The sequence below is a fragment of the Pocillopora verrucosa genome, chromosome 3 (assembly GCF_036669915.1).
Source record: "Pocillopora verrucosa isolate sample1 chromosome 3, ASM3666991v2, whole genome shotgun sequence".
NCBI classification, from domain to species: Eukaryota; Metazoa; Cnidaria; class Anthozoa; order Scleractinia; family Pocilloporidae; genus Pocillopora; species Pocillopora verrucosa.
This window is the reverse complement of record NC_089314.1, coordinates 9,055,644-9,075,447: the sequence shown is the minus strand read 5'-3', so window position 1 is coordinate 9,075,447 and position 19,804 is coordinate 9,055,644. Positions and strand designations below refer to the sequence as shown.

Sequence of the window (19,804 nt, the reverse complement as noted above, 5' to 3'; positions counted from 1 at the left end):
CTTTGGCTGTGTCGTATTTCTGTGCCACTATCTTGTGTTTTGTAAAGAGGAAGCGAAGAGTAAGCAGTTTGCTCTCCGAACAGCAGCGGCGAGGAGCTGGCATCGAGAAAGTTGACAGGCAACAAGGAGGATTTGCACGATTAACTTTCGTGATTGTTGTATTGTTTTGTATTTGTTACGTTCCATTCTTGATAATTATTTATAAAGGGTAATTTTGACGAGCTTGTGTACGGCTGCGGGTAAGATTTTCATTCAATAACTGAAATTATATCTATAGTCGATGTGAAAAATTTTCTTCTTCCAGCCGACAGAAATTGCCAGAAATTGCAAAATTTGTGGTTTATATTTCCTGTAATATTTTTTGTCTCAACCGGCTAATTGGCGTCATCAATTGATCACCCAAAAATGCAAGATGTAGCGATTCGTCAACGTTTCCGCGGATGGTGAAACGAAATTCTGAGCAAGAAGAACATGCAACAACCTCACTGTAATAATATAAGAAAATATTGAAAGAACAAAATTTTAATTACTAAGGATCGTTGATAAACTCTTCTTGTTGTGTGAGAAAAGCTGATCAGTTTGAAAATTTTGTCGCAAAAAGCTGTTGCAAACGCGTGAAATGGTGGTTGGGCGAGAAATTGTACTTGACAGGTAAAAAAAAAATGCCATTTATCGCTATAGTTTGAGTCCACCTTAGTCTACTAGACCGCTCTTGGGTTATCGGTCTACGGGTGTAACGACCCACAAAGGATGTTGAAAGAACGTCCCTGAGTCAGAAGGTCTTCCAAATCACGAGCCGAAGGCGACTGACTCTCAAACGTTTCGAGTGTCCATCACGTTTGATTAGATAGAAATAGTATTTACTTTCTGAAACACAGGCATACACTCGAGTCTTTTATTTCCGCCGTTAGTCTTCCCCTAAGATTTTCTGAGATGAAAGTTACCTCTTTCGTAACCGCACAGACCGTGTATGCTAAAGTTGATTTGATGTGCCCAAACTTGCTCATTCAACGTGTTCAAATTTGATGGCTGACGGGGAAAAAAATCAGCGTACCCTATTTCAATGTTATTAACTCATTTTTAATATATTTACTTCAATTATTTTTTAGATGAATACAGACGAAGCATAGAGTTGAGGAAGATATCCGCGTTTTCTACAAGAACACAAAACACAATATTTGTTTCTGGGCAACCGAGCTCGATATCGATTTGTCGTACTCGATTACCATTCCTGCTCGATAAGCAAACGAGGACCACATTTAGTATCTGGGCAACCGAGCTCGATTCATGTTCACCGTACTCGAATAGCAATTCGAGTACCATTTCAAACCAACCTCGGTTCAACGAGCTCGAAATGCAGTCAATTCTATTCGAGTTCGATTCAACTATATCGTGCTCGATTAAAAAGACGAGCTCGACGAACTCAATCTGCTCTAATGTGGTCCATTTGCTTATCGAGCAGGAATGGTAATCGAGTACGACAAATCGATATCGAGCTCGGTTGCCCAGAAACAAATATTGATCCCAAAGATTTCCGCTTTCAGTTTCTAAAAGTAGGGAAACCCACTAATTATAATGTGACTTCCCTTTTGACGTGTTTTTAAAAGGTTGAAACGTTCTTTCCAGGCTAGTATACTTCGATAGCTGCAGTGGGATATTTCCAAATTCTTGCTGTAAAGACTAGTGAAGCAAACTAGACAGGTCGGAAACGCCGAGGTAAGATTTTGGTTGTGGTATATGTGAATAATCACGCCCTCCTGATAAAACAAACGTAGGTGCAATGTCCGCTCATGTGTGTGTTTTTTTGTCTTGTTTAGCAAAATCCTTCTTTAAATGAATTGAGAAGTAGGTGAATTTTGTCAGCTCACACTATAAGCGCGGCTTTTAACTTTATTTAGCAGTGTAATATCACTCAGAATAGTATATTTCTCGGCGAAGAGTCATTGTCAAAACTCTCAGACGGCGACTCAGATGGCTTCGTTAGGTTTTTTCAGATCCCAATGCCACATTAAATATAAACAGGCATAAATCTGGTCTGGTCTGCAATTTTGCACAGAAAATCTGTGAATAGCTGAGCTTTCAAATTTTTCTGTCCACAAAATAAGACTGTTTTAGGAGGGTCTTATACGAGTTCAAGGAGCTTTAAAAAACATGGACAGCAATTTAAAAGTAGCTAACGAGCGTAGCTCATTTGCATAATGTTTACAGCCCAAAGAGCGATCGAGCGACCTCATTTTCACACTACCCGCTATAAACTCATGTTGCACATGCGCAATTCACGAGTTAAAAAATTAGGGGAGCTCCCTAATAATATTGGGAAATTTATTTAAACTCATGACGTATTTAAGCCTTACACGAAAAGACAGCAAATGATATCATAACTGATGATTTCCCCTGTGTCTGTTCTCTACTTTTGCTTTCATTTAGTGACTCAAAATTATTTGTAACTCAAAAGGCAAAAAGTTTGTAAGACTAGAAAAATCGGTCCAAGGTTTGACTAACAAAATCAAAATGGCTGATCTCGTTTCCATTGCTATGAATCTCTAGAAAAACACGCCTAACTGGCAAGAAACACAAGAAAGCTATTCTTTAAGATAAAATCCAAACATGATTAGAAATAAATTATCGATTGGTTTGAAAAGCTCAGAAGCGAATTAAAATTACAGCAATTTATAACAGTGACGTCGAGTTTTTTTCTGTAAAGACTAGTGAACAAAACAAGACGAGTCGGAAACGCCGAGGTAAGATTTTGGTTGTGGTATATGTGAATAATTTCGCCCTCCTGATAACTCGGCGACACAAGATTCCCCCTTTCAGTTTCTAAAACTAGGGGAGCCCCCTTAAAAAAATTGGGAAATGTCCCTTTTGAATATAACATAAGAAAGCTATTCCTTAAGATAAAAACCAAACATGATTAGAAATAAATTATTAATTGGTTTCAAAAGCTCAGAAGCGAATTCAAATTACAACAATTCATGACAGTGACGTCAAGTTTTCCGCTGTAGTCCCCATTTCACTTAGTAGCATTCGATTTCGCTTTCAAAACTTAGAAACTTCAACAATCCGTCGATCAGGCAAACCATACAACAAAATTGAAACTTCTTTTCACTATGTAAGTTTGCGGACAAAATAAAATGAGCTTACTGATAGCGTTTTGCTTTTTGTGACAAAGATATCACCTTTCAGTTTCTAAAAATAGGGGAGCTCCCTAAAAATATAGGGAAGTTTCCCTTTCAAACATACTTTCTAGGCAAGTATATTTTGATAGCTGCAGTGGGGTATTTCCAAAGTATTACTGTAGAGACTAGTGAAGATAACTAGACAGGTCGGAAACGCCGAGGTAAGATTTTGGCTGTGATATATGTGAATAATCTTACCCTCCTGATAACTCAGTGACACAAACGTAGGTGCAATTACAGATGTCCACTAATGAAGATATTTTTTCTTCTTTAGCAAAATCATTCTTTGAATAAATTGAAGACTAGGTGAATTTTGTCAGCTCGCAATATCAGCGCGGCTTTTAATTTTTTTCAGCATTGTAATTCTACCCACAATATTTTATTTCTCGGCGAAGAGTCATTGTCAAAATTCTCAGACGGCGATGTGAAATTGGCTTCATTAGGTTTATTCAGATCCACAATGCTACATTAAATTTATATTACATGGGCGTAAATCTAGTCGATGAACTTACTCATTGGAAAGAGCCCTGAGTTAACATGTAAAGGATTCTACAGATATAAATTATCACTTTACAGAGTAAAGTTCTCATTTATTTATATGTAATTACATCTCAGGTCCGCAATCGTAACGCTGCAAACCACATCTTAATTCCAAATTTTCTCTACATAAACGGTTGGTTCGATTGTTTGCTCATATTAAACGGTTTACTGTGGGCCTAAAGTCGGTCAGCTGAAGATATTTAAAATAACGCACGCGGTCTGGGGTCGTTAATCGCAGGCGAAGTTTTAAACTCATGACCTATTAAAGCTTTACACGAAAAGACAGCAAATGATATCATAACTGATAATTTCCTCTGTGTCTGTTCTCTTCTTTTGCTTTCAATTAGTGACTCAAAATTGTTTGTAACTCAAAAGGGAAAAAGTTTGTAAGACTAGAAAATCGGTCCAAGGTTTGACTAACAAAAACAAAATGGCTGACCTCGTTTCAATCTCTATGAATCTTTAAAAAAACCACACTCAACGGACAAGAAACACAAGAAAGCTATTCTTTAAGATAAAACCCAAACATGATTAGAAATAAATTATTAATTGGTTTCAAAAGCTCAGAAGCGAATTCAAATTACAACAATTCATGACAGTGACGTCAAGTTTTCCGCTGTAGTCCCCATTTCACTTATTAACATTCGATTTCGCTTTTAAAACTTAGAAACTTCAACAAATTGAATCCGTCCATTGGTATTTATTTTATTAGTTACGTGCAAACCTGATATCAATAAAGCAAACCATACAACAAAATTGAAACTTCTTTTCACTATGTAAATTTGCGGAAAAAATAAAATGAGCTTACTAATAGAGTTATGCTTTTTGTGACGAAGATTTCCCCTTTCAGTTTCTAAAAATAGGGGAGCCCCCTTAAAATATTGGGAAATTTCCCTCTTGAATATGCTTTCTAGGCAAGTACATTTTGATAGCTTCAGTGGGATATTTCCAAAGTCTTGCTGTAAAGACTAGTGAAGATAACTAGACAGGTCGGAAACGCCGAGGTAAGATTTTGGTTGTGGTATATGTGAATAATATCGCCCTCTTGATAACTCAGAGACACAAACGTAGGTGCAATTACAGATGTCCGCTAGTGTAGATATTTTTTCTTGTTTTGAAAAATCCTTCTTTGAATGAATTGAGAAATAGGTGAATTTTGTCAGCTCACAATATCAGCGCGGCTTTTAATTTTTTTTTTTTAGCATTGTAATTTTACCCACAATATTTTGTTTCTCGGCAAATAGTCATTGTCAAAATTCTTAGGCGGCGGAGATGTGAAATTGGCTTCGTTAAGTTTATTCAGATCCACAATGCCACATTAAATTTTTACTAAATGGGCATAAATCTGGTCGATGAACTTACTAATTGGAAAGAGACCTGAGTTAACATGTCGAGGGTTGTACAGACGATAGATTATCACTTTACAGAGTAAAGTTCTCATTTATTTAAATGTAATTACATCCCATGTCTTCATTCTAAATTTTCTCTACGTAAATGGTTGGTTAGATTGTTTGCTCACTTCCAACGGTTAACTGTGGATATGTGCATTGTCTCACAAGCGGAACTGTTGCTGTGGGTTTATTACATTAGCTTTTCTCTCTGACTCTTTGGTAAGGCTGGTAAGAAAACTTAAAAGAAGGTCGGAAACGCCGAGGTAAGATTTTGCAGATGTAATGAATGATGTCGCCGTCCTGACTTGGCGACGCAAACGTAGGTACCTCGAGGCAAGTCCATAATTGCAGTTAGATATTTCCAGAATCCTGCATGAAGGTAACTAAAAAAGAACTCGGAAACTCTGGGGTAAGAATTTTTGGGTGTGGTAGGATTCCCCTAAAACTCAGCGACATACACCTGGTTGCAGTTACACGTGTCCGCAAATTTATAATATTACCTCGTTTAGTGAAACACCTCTTTCAATGAAGACCACTAAGATAGTGGAATTCTCTTGAATTCTTGAAGTCTTGAAGTCCTAAAATGTTGGTGTTTGCTTAGCAGTATAGGTTTACATTAAATATTAATTATTCGGTGAAGAGTCGAGGACATTGATCGCGTTCATTACTGTATCTTAGTCGGGATACATTTTAATTTACGCAAGGTCACGTTAATAGCAATCGTCTTTAGAGCGAGGAAAACTGCAGATGAATAACAAATTTAGTTACATCTCCTGTAGTCATCAGCCCTAACACATCAAACCATATGTTCATTGCACCTTTACCTACGTAAATCCTTGGATAAATCGTTCGCGGGTATTTCACCGATTACCGTGGATCTAACAAAAGAATAAACAATTCCAGATGCTGATGATATATTTGTTATTCACCAAAACTGACTGTTAGATTCTGGATTTGGGTAGAATTAATGGAAAACTGCCAGTATTGACACATTGTCGATCATTACCTGTCAGCAAAACCATACTGCAAATTTTTCCTTGCCAATATCGCAGAAATAACTCTTAGCTAGTCCGTAGGGGGAAACCAAATACTGCGTTTACATTTTATTTATTTATATTAAAAAAAAAAGGGCAATAAGGTTTCTAGGACGAAATTTCCAAATATCTGGATGATAAACCAAAGTCGAATTTCGTGAGTTCCGGTTTCAGTTTCTAATGGAGGGGATCCCCCATTTCCTCAATTTCGGGGTAATTTCCCTGTTACCCTTGAGATGTTTTAAAAAAATTCCGGAGTGTATGAGAAGGCCCACTATAGTAGTGCTTGAAACTGGATCTTTTTAGGGGAAGTTTCATCGTGGACACATCATATTCACTTTTGTTAGGCTGTGATAAGAACACTTTTGATTACGACATGGTTCAACTTGAAAGGCGAGGATTTGGTTGTAGCAGAAGTGTTTATTACCTTCGAGCTCAGATGATCTTTATCGTTGTCACAAATACAGCTGTCCACGCATTTATCTTTAAGCGATTCTAGTAACGCGTGTTAATTTGGCCAAAGGGTTTCTCAGCAGTTTTTTGAAATACATATTCTTTTGCACTGTAATTATATTCCGACGTTGAGCAATGGTGTCAAATTGAGAGAATTGGCTGTTGAATTATATTTAGCCTCGCTCAAAAGATCCTTATGGTGAACACCTGACGTCGTGTGGTCTGCGTTTGGATGTTAGTTAGGGGAGCCTTCAAGCCCCTAGAATTATCGATTTTACACTTTAGAGGTGATAATTCCCAATGCGCCGATCCACATCCACTCTTGTATACATAGCTGTAATACAATGATGAGAGGAGTTAATTTGATTAAATTTCCAGTTAATTTAACTTTCCAATTACAGTGCGACTCGATATACTCTCTGGGAGTTTCATATTCAGTGAAAACCTTGAAGTTTCTTCAAGAAATAACTGTGGAATCCGGCTAAAATGTCTTTATTGTTTTCGCCCAATTATATCATTATCAGAAAAATTAATATGAAAAATCGACCAACGACGGGTGAACTAAGAAATGATTGTGTTGGATTTTCGGCTAAAAGGGCTAATAGTTAAACTAATCAGGAATCATGGCTATGGCTTGGTTGTGGACTAAGGTATGCTCTGCAAATCAAAGCAGGCGTAAATGTTGAAAACCCTTCCTTTTCGATTTAAGCTTAATACAACCAAAGCCGCTAAGATTGATATCACGAAGTTTTAGAGTCTTTGGTTCTCTTGCAGTGATGGCGGAAGGTGGTGAGGTGAGCCTTGATGATGAAAAATTTACAGACGGTAAGAAAGAAAAACAGGTTAATTACAGTTAACTTTCTGTTTTAGAAAATGTCCCATGATCATCATTTCCAGTTTGAGGCTTGATTGACAAAACACAATATTTGACAGTTTCGCTCGAGCGTGATTGAAAATAAAATTAAAACCAGTTGGGAAATGCTCGTGAAAGGTCTTGTTTTTTAAGAGTAATCAGCTTTCACCATGGACGTGATGCTTTGTTTTCCAGTTGCAGAGGAACGTCAGGTCAGATCCGGTGACCAAAAACTGAATTTAGCTGATGATATTCAGGCAGGTGAGGAAAGTATTCTTACAAGTCATAGTTACAACACAAATTTATTGTGTGATTTATTCTCTTGTTTCAGATGCCATTTTTTTAATTAAAGGCAAACTCAGTTCCACACTAAAACTCTCATGCTGAGAGAAAAATCTGGAAGTATCAAGTTATCAGCTGCTTGTCATAACCCAACTTTTAGGATAGCATATTTCTCAGAGTATATAGAATATTGAATGTGATCTCGTAAGGAACATAAAAGCAAAAAAAAAACAAAAACAAAAACTTAAAAATATTGTCCTTTTCGTGCCTTTCAATTGGCTACCTAAAGTTATCAAAAGGGACCACCAGAGCGATCTTTTTTCGCTTCCAGTGTCCCCAGTACCTCTCTCCAGGTAAATAAGTTCCTCTTCATCTACTTTTCTGTTGTTCATCTTCGGGTCTCTATCGTTTTTCCTCTCACTCACGCCTCGATTAGAGTCCAGCACCTGATGTTTTTGCTGATTTTGTCGATAAGATCAATATATATCTGTTCGTTAAACTCGTTAATCAGTGTTTGATAACATAGCATGTCAGTACCGTGGTGCGTGGTCGGGAATCTTCTTTAAACGGCTGACTTATTCAAAATCTTATTTCGCCACTTCTACATCTTATTTTAGTTCTGATGAAAAAGATATATCAAACACTGGAGATCGAGTTTGACTATTTCTCCAAATACCCCGATACACGTTGTTTTGAATAACTTATCAGTGTTTGTCTATGTTAGCAAAATGTTGCAACGTATTTGATTTTTTACAGCACCGCTGGTTTGGTACAATTTAGGTTTGAAACTGTTCAGTGGCTGAGCTATCATGCCTCAATGATTGGAGGCCAACAGAGAGATCAGAAAGATCCTTATCCTCCGTATACTTGTCTGATCATTTTTCTCTCGTTATAGACGTTTTGGCCGTTTCACCGTCAGATGGTACATCGCAATTTGATGATGCAACCTTAAAAGGTAAGAATAACGACTAACATAAGCACAACTTATTCAATGAGGTATGGTTATCGAGTCAATTAGGGTTACGCTATCCTTTGAAGAGAGGCACACAAAGGAATCTGTGCCGCCTGGCGATCATGTAACAGGAAAAATGCAGACATATTTTTCAAGTCAACAAAATGACTTCAACGTTTGAAAGCCAGTTCAACTTCGCTCTCCTAGGTATTTTGCACAACTGTATATGTCTGGCTACTAATTTGTGCATCCCTATTGAGTTATGTTCTATATCATGGATGTTTTCTACTTTTCCGTTAGCAATGGCGGAGGTGTACTTGAAAGAAGGTGACAACAAGTACAGCAAAGGAAAAACCAACGATGCAGTACACTTTTACTCGAAGGGACTGCAAGTGTACTGCAAAGATATCAAACTAAACGCCGAACTCTATAGCAAAAGAGCAGCGGCTCAGCTTCTTCTTGGTAAGAATTTATCAATCGTTTTTGACCAGTTTTGTATTCATTTGACAGAGATTTAATGCAGTCGTTTACAGTTTGAATCGTGTGCGTGAAGGAAAAATTTTGTTGCTTACCAATCAAGGTAATATAGGAAGGTAGTACTGACATGACTCTGACGGGCTCAAGCACGGCCCCGTCATCAATATCACGCGTTCTGGCCGATTTTCTATTCGCCCACTGGCTAATTGAAAGATGGAATAACACCTGACACACAAAATTGTGAACCTCAAACTAGCCAATCAGATATATGAAAAACAAACAGAACGAAATTCAGATGCTCTTGCAAGACTTTCTCGCTAATTTGGCAACTTACCCAGCACTGAGAAAACATTATTAGCTGCTACGTTTAAAGTAGAATCCAATTCTGAAAGTTGAGAATTTGCACTTCCGTACTCACATGAAATTATTTTTTTAGGAAATTTTCAAGAAGCTTTGGATGATGCTACAGTGTCTGTTCAATTGGCACCAACTTTCATCGAAGCAATAGAAATCGGTAAGTTCTATGCATTTCCTGAGACACGCAGAAATAGTCTCCGAGAATGACCAAAAGGTTGGACTCTTGACCAGTTGACCATTCAAGCAAACAGCTTTTGCTTGGGGTTCGACGTTGACTGATCTTCTTGGATCGTTTAACAATTTAATTGTAATGGCTTAATTTTTGACTTTGCTTTTGACAGACCCTCTTCCAAAAGCAAAATGAAAATTCCAAATTTCTCAGTTTGAAAAGTAATCCTCTTACTTTTAGAGTGTTTCAGATAAAGTTGTAAGTTCTGATAATTTAATAAAAAAAGCTGCTGTATCATCACATCTATTATCTAAACTGCGATGTTTCACAAGGATTTCAAGGTCTGGGTAATGCCTTAAATTACGATTTGTAAGATTAAAACAGAAGTACAAGTTGAGGTGTTTTAGTATCCGCAATGGGAAAAATGATCTTCCTTGATAAAATTGTTTTTTAGGGGCCAGCGCATGTGTAGAGCAACACCTGTATCAAGAGGCCATTACCTGGTGTCAGGAAGGATTGGCAGTATCCTTTGACGAATGTAGAAAAAGCCAATACTGCTTTGGAAACTCCTTTCATTTAATTACTCACGTAAAAAAGCGGAAAGTAGGTGGTTCCCATATGCTGTTGACTCTGATAAATAAACGAATTCGAGAAACCGGACGACTTTGTCATGAAGACGGCCAATAACAACAAAAATCATCTTAAACAGTACTGGGTTCAAACGTTTATCTGAATGATACCCTTAATTATATATGACCCTCCACGGGATGTCAGGGAATAAGGTGAACGCATAAGCACAGCACGCTCGCACGCTAAAACAAAAGAACTAGCTTTTAACACGTTAGCTGCGTGTTGGTTACTTGCCTCATTAATTTCCAGCAATTGTCTTGTTTCGCACGGTAGACACAAAGGAACTTGTTAAGATCTTGTTTGCAACTTTGCACAATATAACACGGTGACCATGTCAATTTTATAACACGCCTCTCAAAGTAAAAGTTGCTTTCGATTTATACAAGAAATACGTCCTAAGCTGTAAGGCTTTTTAGCTCACCGATACGATACTTAATATCCAGTGCAACTTCGGTCGCTAAATCGCCAAACATAACTTGTTGTCCATCATCTAAAACTGTGTTCATTTTCTTAAAACAGCTTGCAAAACACGGGCCGAACGAGCAAAGTTCTCTGCTCTTGAAATCGTGCATGAACTTTTGACGGTAGCAAGCACAAGCTTTTTAAAATGATAAGAGCAACCTATATGATGCAAAGCAAATGGCTACTTCGTTGATGGTAAATTGTGTTCTCACCGTGTTTGTCTGTTCTATTAGTCTCCGAGGCATTATTTATTTATATTGTTGTTTCGGCAATCGACGATGCCTTCAATTTTTAATAGTAGAGCTGCATAGATCTCCGTGATCTCCAAGTACACATCCACATCTTTTAGCCGAAAATGAACGCATTTTCGATCACTCAGATGCATCATACTCCGGAAAGTCAGAGTCAACATCGGAGTCAATCTCCTAATCTGTTTCATCCGTACTCGTCCAGTTGATCATCTTCCTCTTCTACTGGTCTGGGGCTAAAATAATCTTCTGCCAGGGATTCTGAATCTTTTTCGCCGGTCAGAAAGTATGAGAATTCATGACTTTGTGATTGCATTTTGAATCGTGATAATGAACGACTACGAAGTGTAAACGTTCTATAGTGTAAATGACGTAACTATGGAAACCAAAAGCAACTGAATGCACGCACAGGGTCCAGAGGAGTTTGAAACTTGAAATTTGCTCAGTTTACGAACTAAAAAACTCGTTCATACCTTCGACAACTTTAATTTTAATTATCCTCGCGTTACAGTTACGTTACGCAAGGTATATAGAGCAGTGCTAAAGACTAAGAGCTGGTAAGATGCCAAGAACGGCGTACAGTAAATAATACGCGGCTTCGTTCGGGAGCCTTCGTTTTGCGCCGGCTAACTAGCGGTTATTTATTCAAAAAAATGCCGATTTGCATAAAGTGACGAAAAGCGACCACGTCGTTCACGAGACATGGAGCCGGAAATCTGTTGCTAAAGTAGTCACAGAGATTCTGTACTGGGCTTACTAACTGCTTGAAGCGATAGGGATTAATACTTTACAAGGTAAGAATTAATTTTTTTGAAAAAGTAATTTATTTGTTCAAACTGAGCTCCTTTGGACCCTGTGAAACACGTCGTGCTCACTGAATCTTTATGAAAATCCTGAGGAAAATGTTTCCCTTTTATTACAACTTTTGAATAGGAAAGAAGATCTTCATTTTCGCCCACACTCTATAAGTAATATACGTTACAAATTAAACGCCATTCTTACATTTAAGGAGCTGACAAACACAAGCAACAAAGTGAGCTGGGTTGTACAAGAAAAGCTAGCGTGTTAAGGAAACAAAGGAACTTAGCGTGTCAAAAAAAAAAAAAAATTAGCGTGTTTAAAAACAAAGATCTACCGGTGTCAGCCAGATATGAAAAATTGCTACGACCATGCTTTCCAGAATCAATTGTTTTTATGCGCATATCAACACGGTAAGCCTGTCATGCCATTAGCGTGTTAGAACGTGCCGTGTGCGTGCGTTAGCCTTATTCCCTGACATCCCTCGGACGGCCACATATCAGCTCTTGCCACTATACACAGTATGTGCCAAACAACTCTAAATTCCTATCGAACCTCAAGCCTAAACACAAAGCTCTGTATTCCCTTTGCTTTCAAGTCCTATCTTTGGAGTTAAAACCTTACTGCTTGCACCACTGGCAATGTCATTGCCAGCTCCAGTCACCGCAAGTGTGTGGAGTCGGGCGCACATTCACATATAAGCTAATATATTCATCAACACAACTGATCTAGGCCATGAGAATCTTCGACACAATTTTTGTCTAACCTCCTATTCCACTTTGGGCAAAAATACACCCGGGCTTCTGGGTTGTCAGTTTATAAACCCTAGTTTGTCGCTTTAATTTTTTGCCCAAGTAAAATTGAGGAATGGAAGAGTAGTTCATATACACAGAGAATTTTTTAAACTCGCCCATTCAGGTAAAGGATTTGTCTAATAGGGCTTACATTGAATACATGTAAATGTGCGGCTGACTCCACACACTCGTAGTGCACCGGCAGTGGCGGTGACAGTGGTTGGTATTGGTGCTGAGAGTTGCCTACGAAATGGCACAGGCAGTGTTGAGGGCTGTGGCAGGGAAGCTTGCATTGGTGTTGGCGGTGGTTCTGGCAGTTGTGCTTGAGGTTGCAGCAGCGGTGGCAATGGAAATGCTAATGGCGCTCATGATAATTCTGGCAGTGCTTCTTGTGCTGGTAGTGGTGCTGGAAGTGGAGATAATGTTGGTGATGGCGGTGCCAATAGTGCCGCTACTGCCAATTTTCGTAGCACCGGAGTGAATGCTGCTATTAACCGGGTTGACTTTGAAATTTTAGTGTAAACAGAACTGACCCGAAACTCTTTAGAAGGCAAATTATTTGACTTGACCCTTTGAAGGTTAACAGTAACAATAAGAAGTTACTTGATTTGTGGAGCGAGTGTGATAATGAACTAACTGATGGCACAGATGAAACGAGAATTCATTTCGAGGTAAGAGAACGTTTACGACTTTAAAATTCAATAAAAACCAAGAGGTAACACAGAAAGTGACACTTGCATGGAGGAGCGATAGATATATATTTGAAGGCAGTTGTTATGTTGTGATACCTGGAGTATGTCTAAAATCTAAGACGGTTAGCCAGTTGTGTTTCGCAGAAGTCGTTGCCAGAGCGCTGTTGACATGTTTTTCTTTCACTCTGATATTGTTTATTGACTATTCATCATTATTGAATTCATTTAGTCAATTTTCTTAGACTCCGAAGGTAAGTGTTTTGCTAACTTCAAATATATTACCATTTGTGAACCTCGAACAACGTCCACTGGGTCAAGACAGTTTTCATCTCATTAGTCAAGAGGCTCAGAAACATAAAATATCCTCAGTCCACGTCCAGCTAGCTTGGTTAGATAAATCGAATAGCACCATATGCAAGTCTGGCTCATATAATAAGCCATCGAGAAACGTAATTAAGGATAGTTTAGTCAAGGGTTAAAAAGTTACGATTGAACGATTTCAATATTTCTAACTTTAAACCTTAGAAAATACATATCAACAAACAGCTACCTCAAAGACCTGTCCAAAAGATCCCGAAAGAATTCGAAAGAGCCATCCAGTGTCATGAACGTCATCTAAAAATTTCTAAAGAAGTGGGAGACAAGGCTGGAGAGGGAAACAGTTACTTCAATCTCGGCAATGCTTATCATAACCTGGGAGATTTCGAAAAAGCCATCCAGTATCATAAACGTCATCTAAAAATTGCCAAAGAAGTGGGGGACAAGGCTGGAGAGGGAAACAGTTACTGCAATCTCGGCAATGCTTATGATAGCCTAGCAGATTTCAAAAGAGCCATCCAGTACCATGAACGTCATCTAAAAATTGCTAGAGAAGTGGGAGACAAGGCTGGAGAGGAAAAGAGTTACTGCAATCTCGGCAATGCTTACCATAGCCTGGGAGACTTCGAAAGAGCCATCCACTATCACGAATGTGATCTAAAAATTGCCAAAGAAGTGGGAGACAAGGCTGGAGAGGGAATCAGTTACTGTAACCTCGGCAATGCTTATCATAGCCTGGGAAATTTCGAAAGAGCCTTCCAATATCATCAACGTGATCTTGATATTGCCAAAGAAGTGAAGGACAGGGCTGGAGAGGGAAAGAGTTACGGCAATCTCGGCGTTGTTTATCATAGCCGAGGAGATTTCAAAAGAGCCATCCAGTGTCACGAAATTGATCAAAAAATTGCCATAGAGGTAGGAGACAAGGTTGCAGAGGGAATCAGTTACTGCAATCTCGGCAATGCTTATCATTGCCTCGGAGATTTCGAAAGAGCCATGCAGTATCACGAAAGTGATCTAAAAATTGCTAAAGAAGTGGGAGACAAGGCTGGAGAGGGAAACAGTTACTGCAATCTCGGCAATGCTTATCGTAGCCAAGGAGATTTCAAAAGAGCCATCCAGTTTCATGAACGTCATCTAAAAATTGCTAAAGAAGTGGGAGACAAGGCTGGAGAGGGAAGGAGTTACGGCAATCTCGGCATTGCTTATCATTGCCTCGGAGATTTCGAAAGAGCCATGCAGCATCACGAACGTGATCTAAAAATTGCTAAAGAAGTGGGAGACAAGGCTGAAGAGGGAAGGAGTTACGGCAATCTCGGCATTGCTTATCATAGCCAAGGAGATTTCAAAAGAGCCATCCAGTATCATAAACGTCATCTAAAAATTTCTAAAGAAATGGGAGACAAGGCTGGAGAGGGAAAGGGTTACTGCAATCTCGGCAATGCTTATCATAGCCTAGGAGATTTCGAGAGAGCCATCCGGTATCATGAACGTCATCGAAAAATTGCTATAGAAGTAGGAGACAAGGCTGGAGAGGGAAAGAGTAACGGCAATCTCGGCGTTGTTTATCATAGCCTAGGAGATTTCAAAAGAGCCATCCAGTGTCACAAAATTGATCTAAAAATTGTCAAGGAAGTGGGAGACAAGGCTGGAGAGGGAACCAGTTACTGCAATCTCGGCAATGCTTATGAAAGCCTAGCAGATTTCGAAAGCGCCATCCAGTATCATGAACGTCATTTAAAAATTACCAAAGAAGTGGAAGACAAGGCTGGAGAGGGAAAGAGTTACTGCAATCTCGGCAATGCTTATCATAACCTGGGAGATTTCGAAAGAGCCATCCAGTATCATGAACGTCATCTAGAAATTGCCAAAGAAGTGGGAGACAAGGCAGGAGAGGGAAAGAGTTACGGAAATCTCGGCAATGCTTATCATAGCCTAAAAGATTGCAAAAGTGCCATTCAGTATTATGAACGTAGTTTAGAAATTGCCCAAGAAGTTGGAAACAAGGCTGAAGAGGGAAAGAATTACGGCAATCTCGGCAATGTGTATTGGGGGCTGGAAGATCTAGAAAGAGCTGTCAACCTGTATCGTTCTTGTGTGGTAATTTTTGACGCTATCCGAGCCAAACTGCGGTTCAGAGATGATTGCAAGATTAGCTTCCGCGACATGCAAAGAAACGCATATACTTGTTTGTGGCGTCTTCGTTTACAACAAAAACAAATTTTAAATGCGCTTCTATCTGCTGAACAGGGACGTGCACAGGCTCTTAATGATCTCATTTGCTATAGGTATGGGTTGGAAGAAATACAGCCTCGGCCTCACACTCAAGGGGATTCTGATTTTGAGGTCCTTCAAAGCGGTGCTATTTCAAATACAGTTTTTATGGCTGTGGATAACAAGGAACGCAAGATATTCCACTGGTTTATTAACAGCTTCCAAGACATTCAATTGAGAAGTATTGAAATAAGTAATTATAGCTCGTTCGAAGACGTCGATACCTTTATTGGACGCTTAATGAACACAGTATCAGGAGAGTTTAAAAGAGGTGTTATTAAATGCGAAGATCGCTCTCTTAATGAGTCCTGCACTGAAGAATTGGTGAAGAAAAGGTCAGGTCATGCTGATTTCTCTCCTGAATGCTCCCCGAAAACTGCTTTACGAATGTTGTACGACGTTATCATTGAGCCGATTGGTGATCTCATCAATGGCCATGAACTTATCTTTGTTCCCGAGAGTTCATTGTGGTCAATCCCTTTTGCTGCATTAATGGATTCCGAGTCAAATTATTTGTGCGACTCTTTCCGAGTTCGAACGATTCCATCCCTGACTACTTTGAAGTTGATAAACGATTACCCAGACGACTTCCACAATAAGAAAAGTGCTTTACTCGTGGGTGATCCATGTTTGGAGGGGGTTCTTTTCGAGGAGAGGAAGCTCGATTCACTGCCATATGCAAGAAAAGAAGTGGTGATAATCGGCAGAATCCTTGGTGCTGATCCGCTTATAGGTGAAGAAGCAAAAAAAGATGAAGTGTTGAGGCGACTTCCTTCTGTTGCCTTGGTGCACTTTGCTGCACATGGCCGAATGGAAACAGGCGAAATTGCCTTAGCGCCACGAGGTACTTGCTCATTACAGCCCTTTGTTGAAGAGGATTTTATTCTAACAATGAAAGATGTGCTGGATATTCGGATACGGGCAAGGCTGGTTGTGTTAAGTTGTTGCCACAGTGGTCGTGGAGAGATTAAGGCTGAGGGAGTTGTTGGAATTGCAAGAGCGTTTTTGGGTGCCGGTGCTCGCTCTGTTCTCATGTCTCTGTGGGCGATTGATGACGAGGCTACTCTTGTGTTTATGAAACATTTCTATGAAGAATTGGTTACTGGGAAGCTTTCAAGTGAAGCTCTTAACCAAGCAATGAAGACCATGAAAGAATCTGAAGAGTTCAGCGATGTAAAGTACTGGGCACCCTTTGTGCTCATTGGGGATGACGTCAGACTTGAATTAAATTGAAGATAGTTTGGATATTGTCAAATGTAAGTAGGCAAATATTCATTGATGATATGTTTCGAATTAAGCCCAGATCATACTTGCACAAAGGGAAGTGATCATCGATGCCAAGCTATAAGTTTCTGCCATTCAATTTTAGTGCTCTGAGCAGCTAACTGCAACGGCTCTTATGCCTTTTGTTTTTAGTCACGCAATAACAACGCATGATTTGCAACGAGCAGAAGAACGATATCCTGGTTTGAAGGAAGACTAACCAAACCCTTCCCAAGGATGTGTAATGAAAAACATAATGACGTGATATCAATCTCAGTTTGTGTACAGTGTATAACAAAATGAGTGAAAGGAATATTTGCTCGTCAGTGCTATTGCCACGCATAGCTTGCATCGAAAATGTTAATTGTTCTCTGCGATGACTCCTTCTATTTCTGATACACAAATATCGGTGTGTTAAACAGGTCTTACTTTAAGAGTGTATTCGAACCTATTTTAAAATGAATATTTTCTATTTACTTTTCAGACACCTTTTATCTTGTTTGTAGAAGAGACAAGATCCTTGTTGATGGTTTTTGGCAACTTCCTCAGTATTTTCAGCGATATAGCTTGGTTTTAAACGTCCTGATTATCTCCGCATGTAACGATACTGTCTGTCACTGTGTTGCAGAATAGATAGATTGTGCTTGTGACTTACAATTTAATTTTAAAACATTAATTCCCGTTTTCTGATTACGATTTAAGTAGTTAAAGTATTGCAAAAGACTCAAGGAGTAGTGCGCACTTCCTCAGTTAAAAAATTGTGGCGAATTCTTCAATTCTTTCTTTGTAGAGCGAAGAAGTTTATCTCGCCAAGAGATCGTGTTCGTGATGTTTTTCAATATGAATCTTATGAACGTTTCATTTTCATCGTAAGATTGAATTTATTTTTAAGTTGCAATTTCCTTTGTCGGTTAATAATAGCACAAAGGGAGTTTCTATGCAAATTGAATGTTAAAGTTTGTAGTTTATAGCTGTGAATATATGACAATCATATATGTGTATATATATATACTTCATGTTAACTTCATTACAGCGGAGATCGCTTTCATATTCATCATCTTTATTATAGTTTTTAGTTTTTGGTTTTTGGTGTTTAGAAGAGAGTTTTGATATCATGTCAAGATCCTTGGGTCTTTTAAATTTCCTGGAGTTGGATTTTTTCTTTCACCAAGCCCTTTTTAAAGGGACAGTTTTTGTAGCGAGTTAGGCACAGTATTGACTCAGAAAGTTATTGTAATCTCTTTGACTTTGTTTTCATGTGAAAATAAAAATTCAGTAACAGAATGTCCTTTGTTATAGATTTGGGCCCGTTTTTCAAAAGAGTGGATAACGCTATCCAACGGATAAATCAGTGGATAACTGTTAAGAAGACGTACTGCGCTATCCACCGGATAACGATTTATCCAGTGGATAGCGTTATCCAATATTTGAACAACCGGGCCTTGATGATGGAACTCAGCCCGGTAACATCTTGTTTAGGGATAACCCTGAAAAATGAAGGATTCGAAGCTCATGCTTTGTGATTTTCTGGTCGGATGCAGTTATAGGTGATCATTGTTTATGACATCCTCTGCGAAATTGAAAGGAATAAAATTCGATTTTTCGAGTCTTTTCAATAAGTTTTAGTTCCCCTCGTTTAGTTTCCCTTTCCTTAGGGTATGAATTTAAGCATGCGCTCGATGAAAGGGTTCTTAGAAGTTTGACCACAGTTAAACATCAAATGATACGTCATAACAAATAAAATGTTTATCTGTCCCTGAAAATAATTTTCTGGAAAGTTATTCGCGTGACCCAACACTGCTCTCATTGCACTTTTCTTTTTTTTTTTTTTTTTTTACATTTTCGTCCTGTTGCTTTGTTTCACGGACTAAGGCTGTTTCCCCATGATGCAAAATAGTAATGATGTTCCCTCTGCACTGTCTTTTTGCTTGTACGTAGTGTAGTCTGATTGTTCGGGTCAGCGAAGACTTGAACAGAACTGTTGAAGGTGGCAGTAGCTTTAAGCGTCAATGAGAAACAAACGCCACTATTTATAACACTCGTGAAGAAAAACAACAAGCGATTTGTGACGTTCTCTTAGAGCGTAGTGCCACCAAGAAAAAAACAGTGGGACAGAGAGGGAGAATCAGGATTTTGGCCGGGGTATATCTATTCCACCTCGGTTATTTTCAGAATTATCCCTTTCTTTCTTTTACCAAGTAGCGTTCATCGCAAAAGCTATCTCTACTCTCTCCGCCATTTCACCATTTATTGTTTGTTGATCTAGGTAAGCCTATAGAGGAATCCTCCTTCTCGAAGCAAATGTTTTAGCAGCCTCGTGTGACTTTACTGCGGACATTTTGTCACCTGACGCTCAACGCCTTGAAATTTGATAAAAACCTGTTGTAGCCTTCTTCCGTTAACTCTTACAATGACGGTAGTAAAAACAGCGTTTTTTTTAATAATCATAGGCTTTGACATCGTAACTGTCACATTTTTTTTTTAAGTGTGGTTAGGTAATTCTAATGATCTGGAACTGTCTTGTACCTCATTTGCTTATTGGAGGCAAATCAATGCTCGCATTAGTGCCCAGTTGATAGCCCACACTCTTATAACAAAAAAACTGAAATCTTAATTCACTCGGTACTATGTACAGCAA

At 38.8% G+C, this 19,804-nt stretch overlaps 1 protein-coding gene across 2 annotated transcripts; it reads left to right on the top strand.

The window, feature by feature from the left end:
- The first annotated feature begins 1,649 nt into the window (after positions 1–1,649).
- LOC131790489 (tetratricopeptide repeat protein 28-like) lies at positions 1,650–18,369 on the top strand. Of its 2 annotated transcripts, none has more exons than XM_066164026.1 (10): positions 1,650–1,716; positions 7,372–7,422; positions 7,646–7,711; positions 8,628–8,687; positions 8,985–9,146; positions 9,598–9,675; positions 10,142–10,209; positions 13,198–13,290; positions 13,837–17,159; positions 17,651–18,369. In XM_066164026.1, exons 2-9 carry the CDS (start codon positions 7,374–7,376, stop codon positions 17,134–17,136), a joined length of 3,876 nt encoding a protein of 1,291 aa, XP_066020123.1. In that variant the 5' UTR covers positions 1,650–1,716; positions 7,372–7,373; the 3' UTR covers positions 17,137–17,159; positions 17,651–18,369. The 2 variants fall into 2 exon arrangements, with proteins under 2 accessions (XP_066020123.1, XP_066020124.1); XM_066164027.1 differs by lacking the exon at positions 1,650–1,716 and adding an exon at positions 5,364–5,373.
- The last annotated feature ends 1,435 nt before the right edge of the window (positions 18,370–19,804 follow it).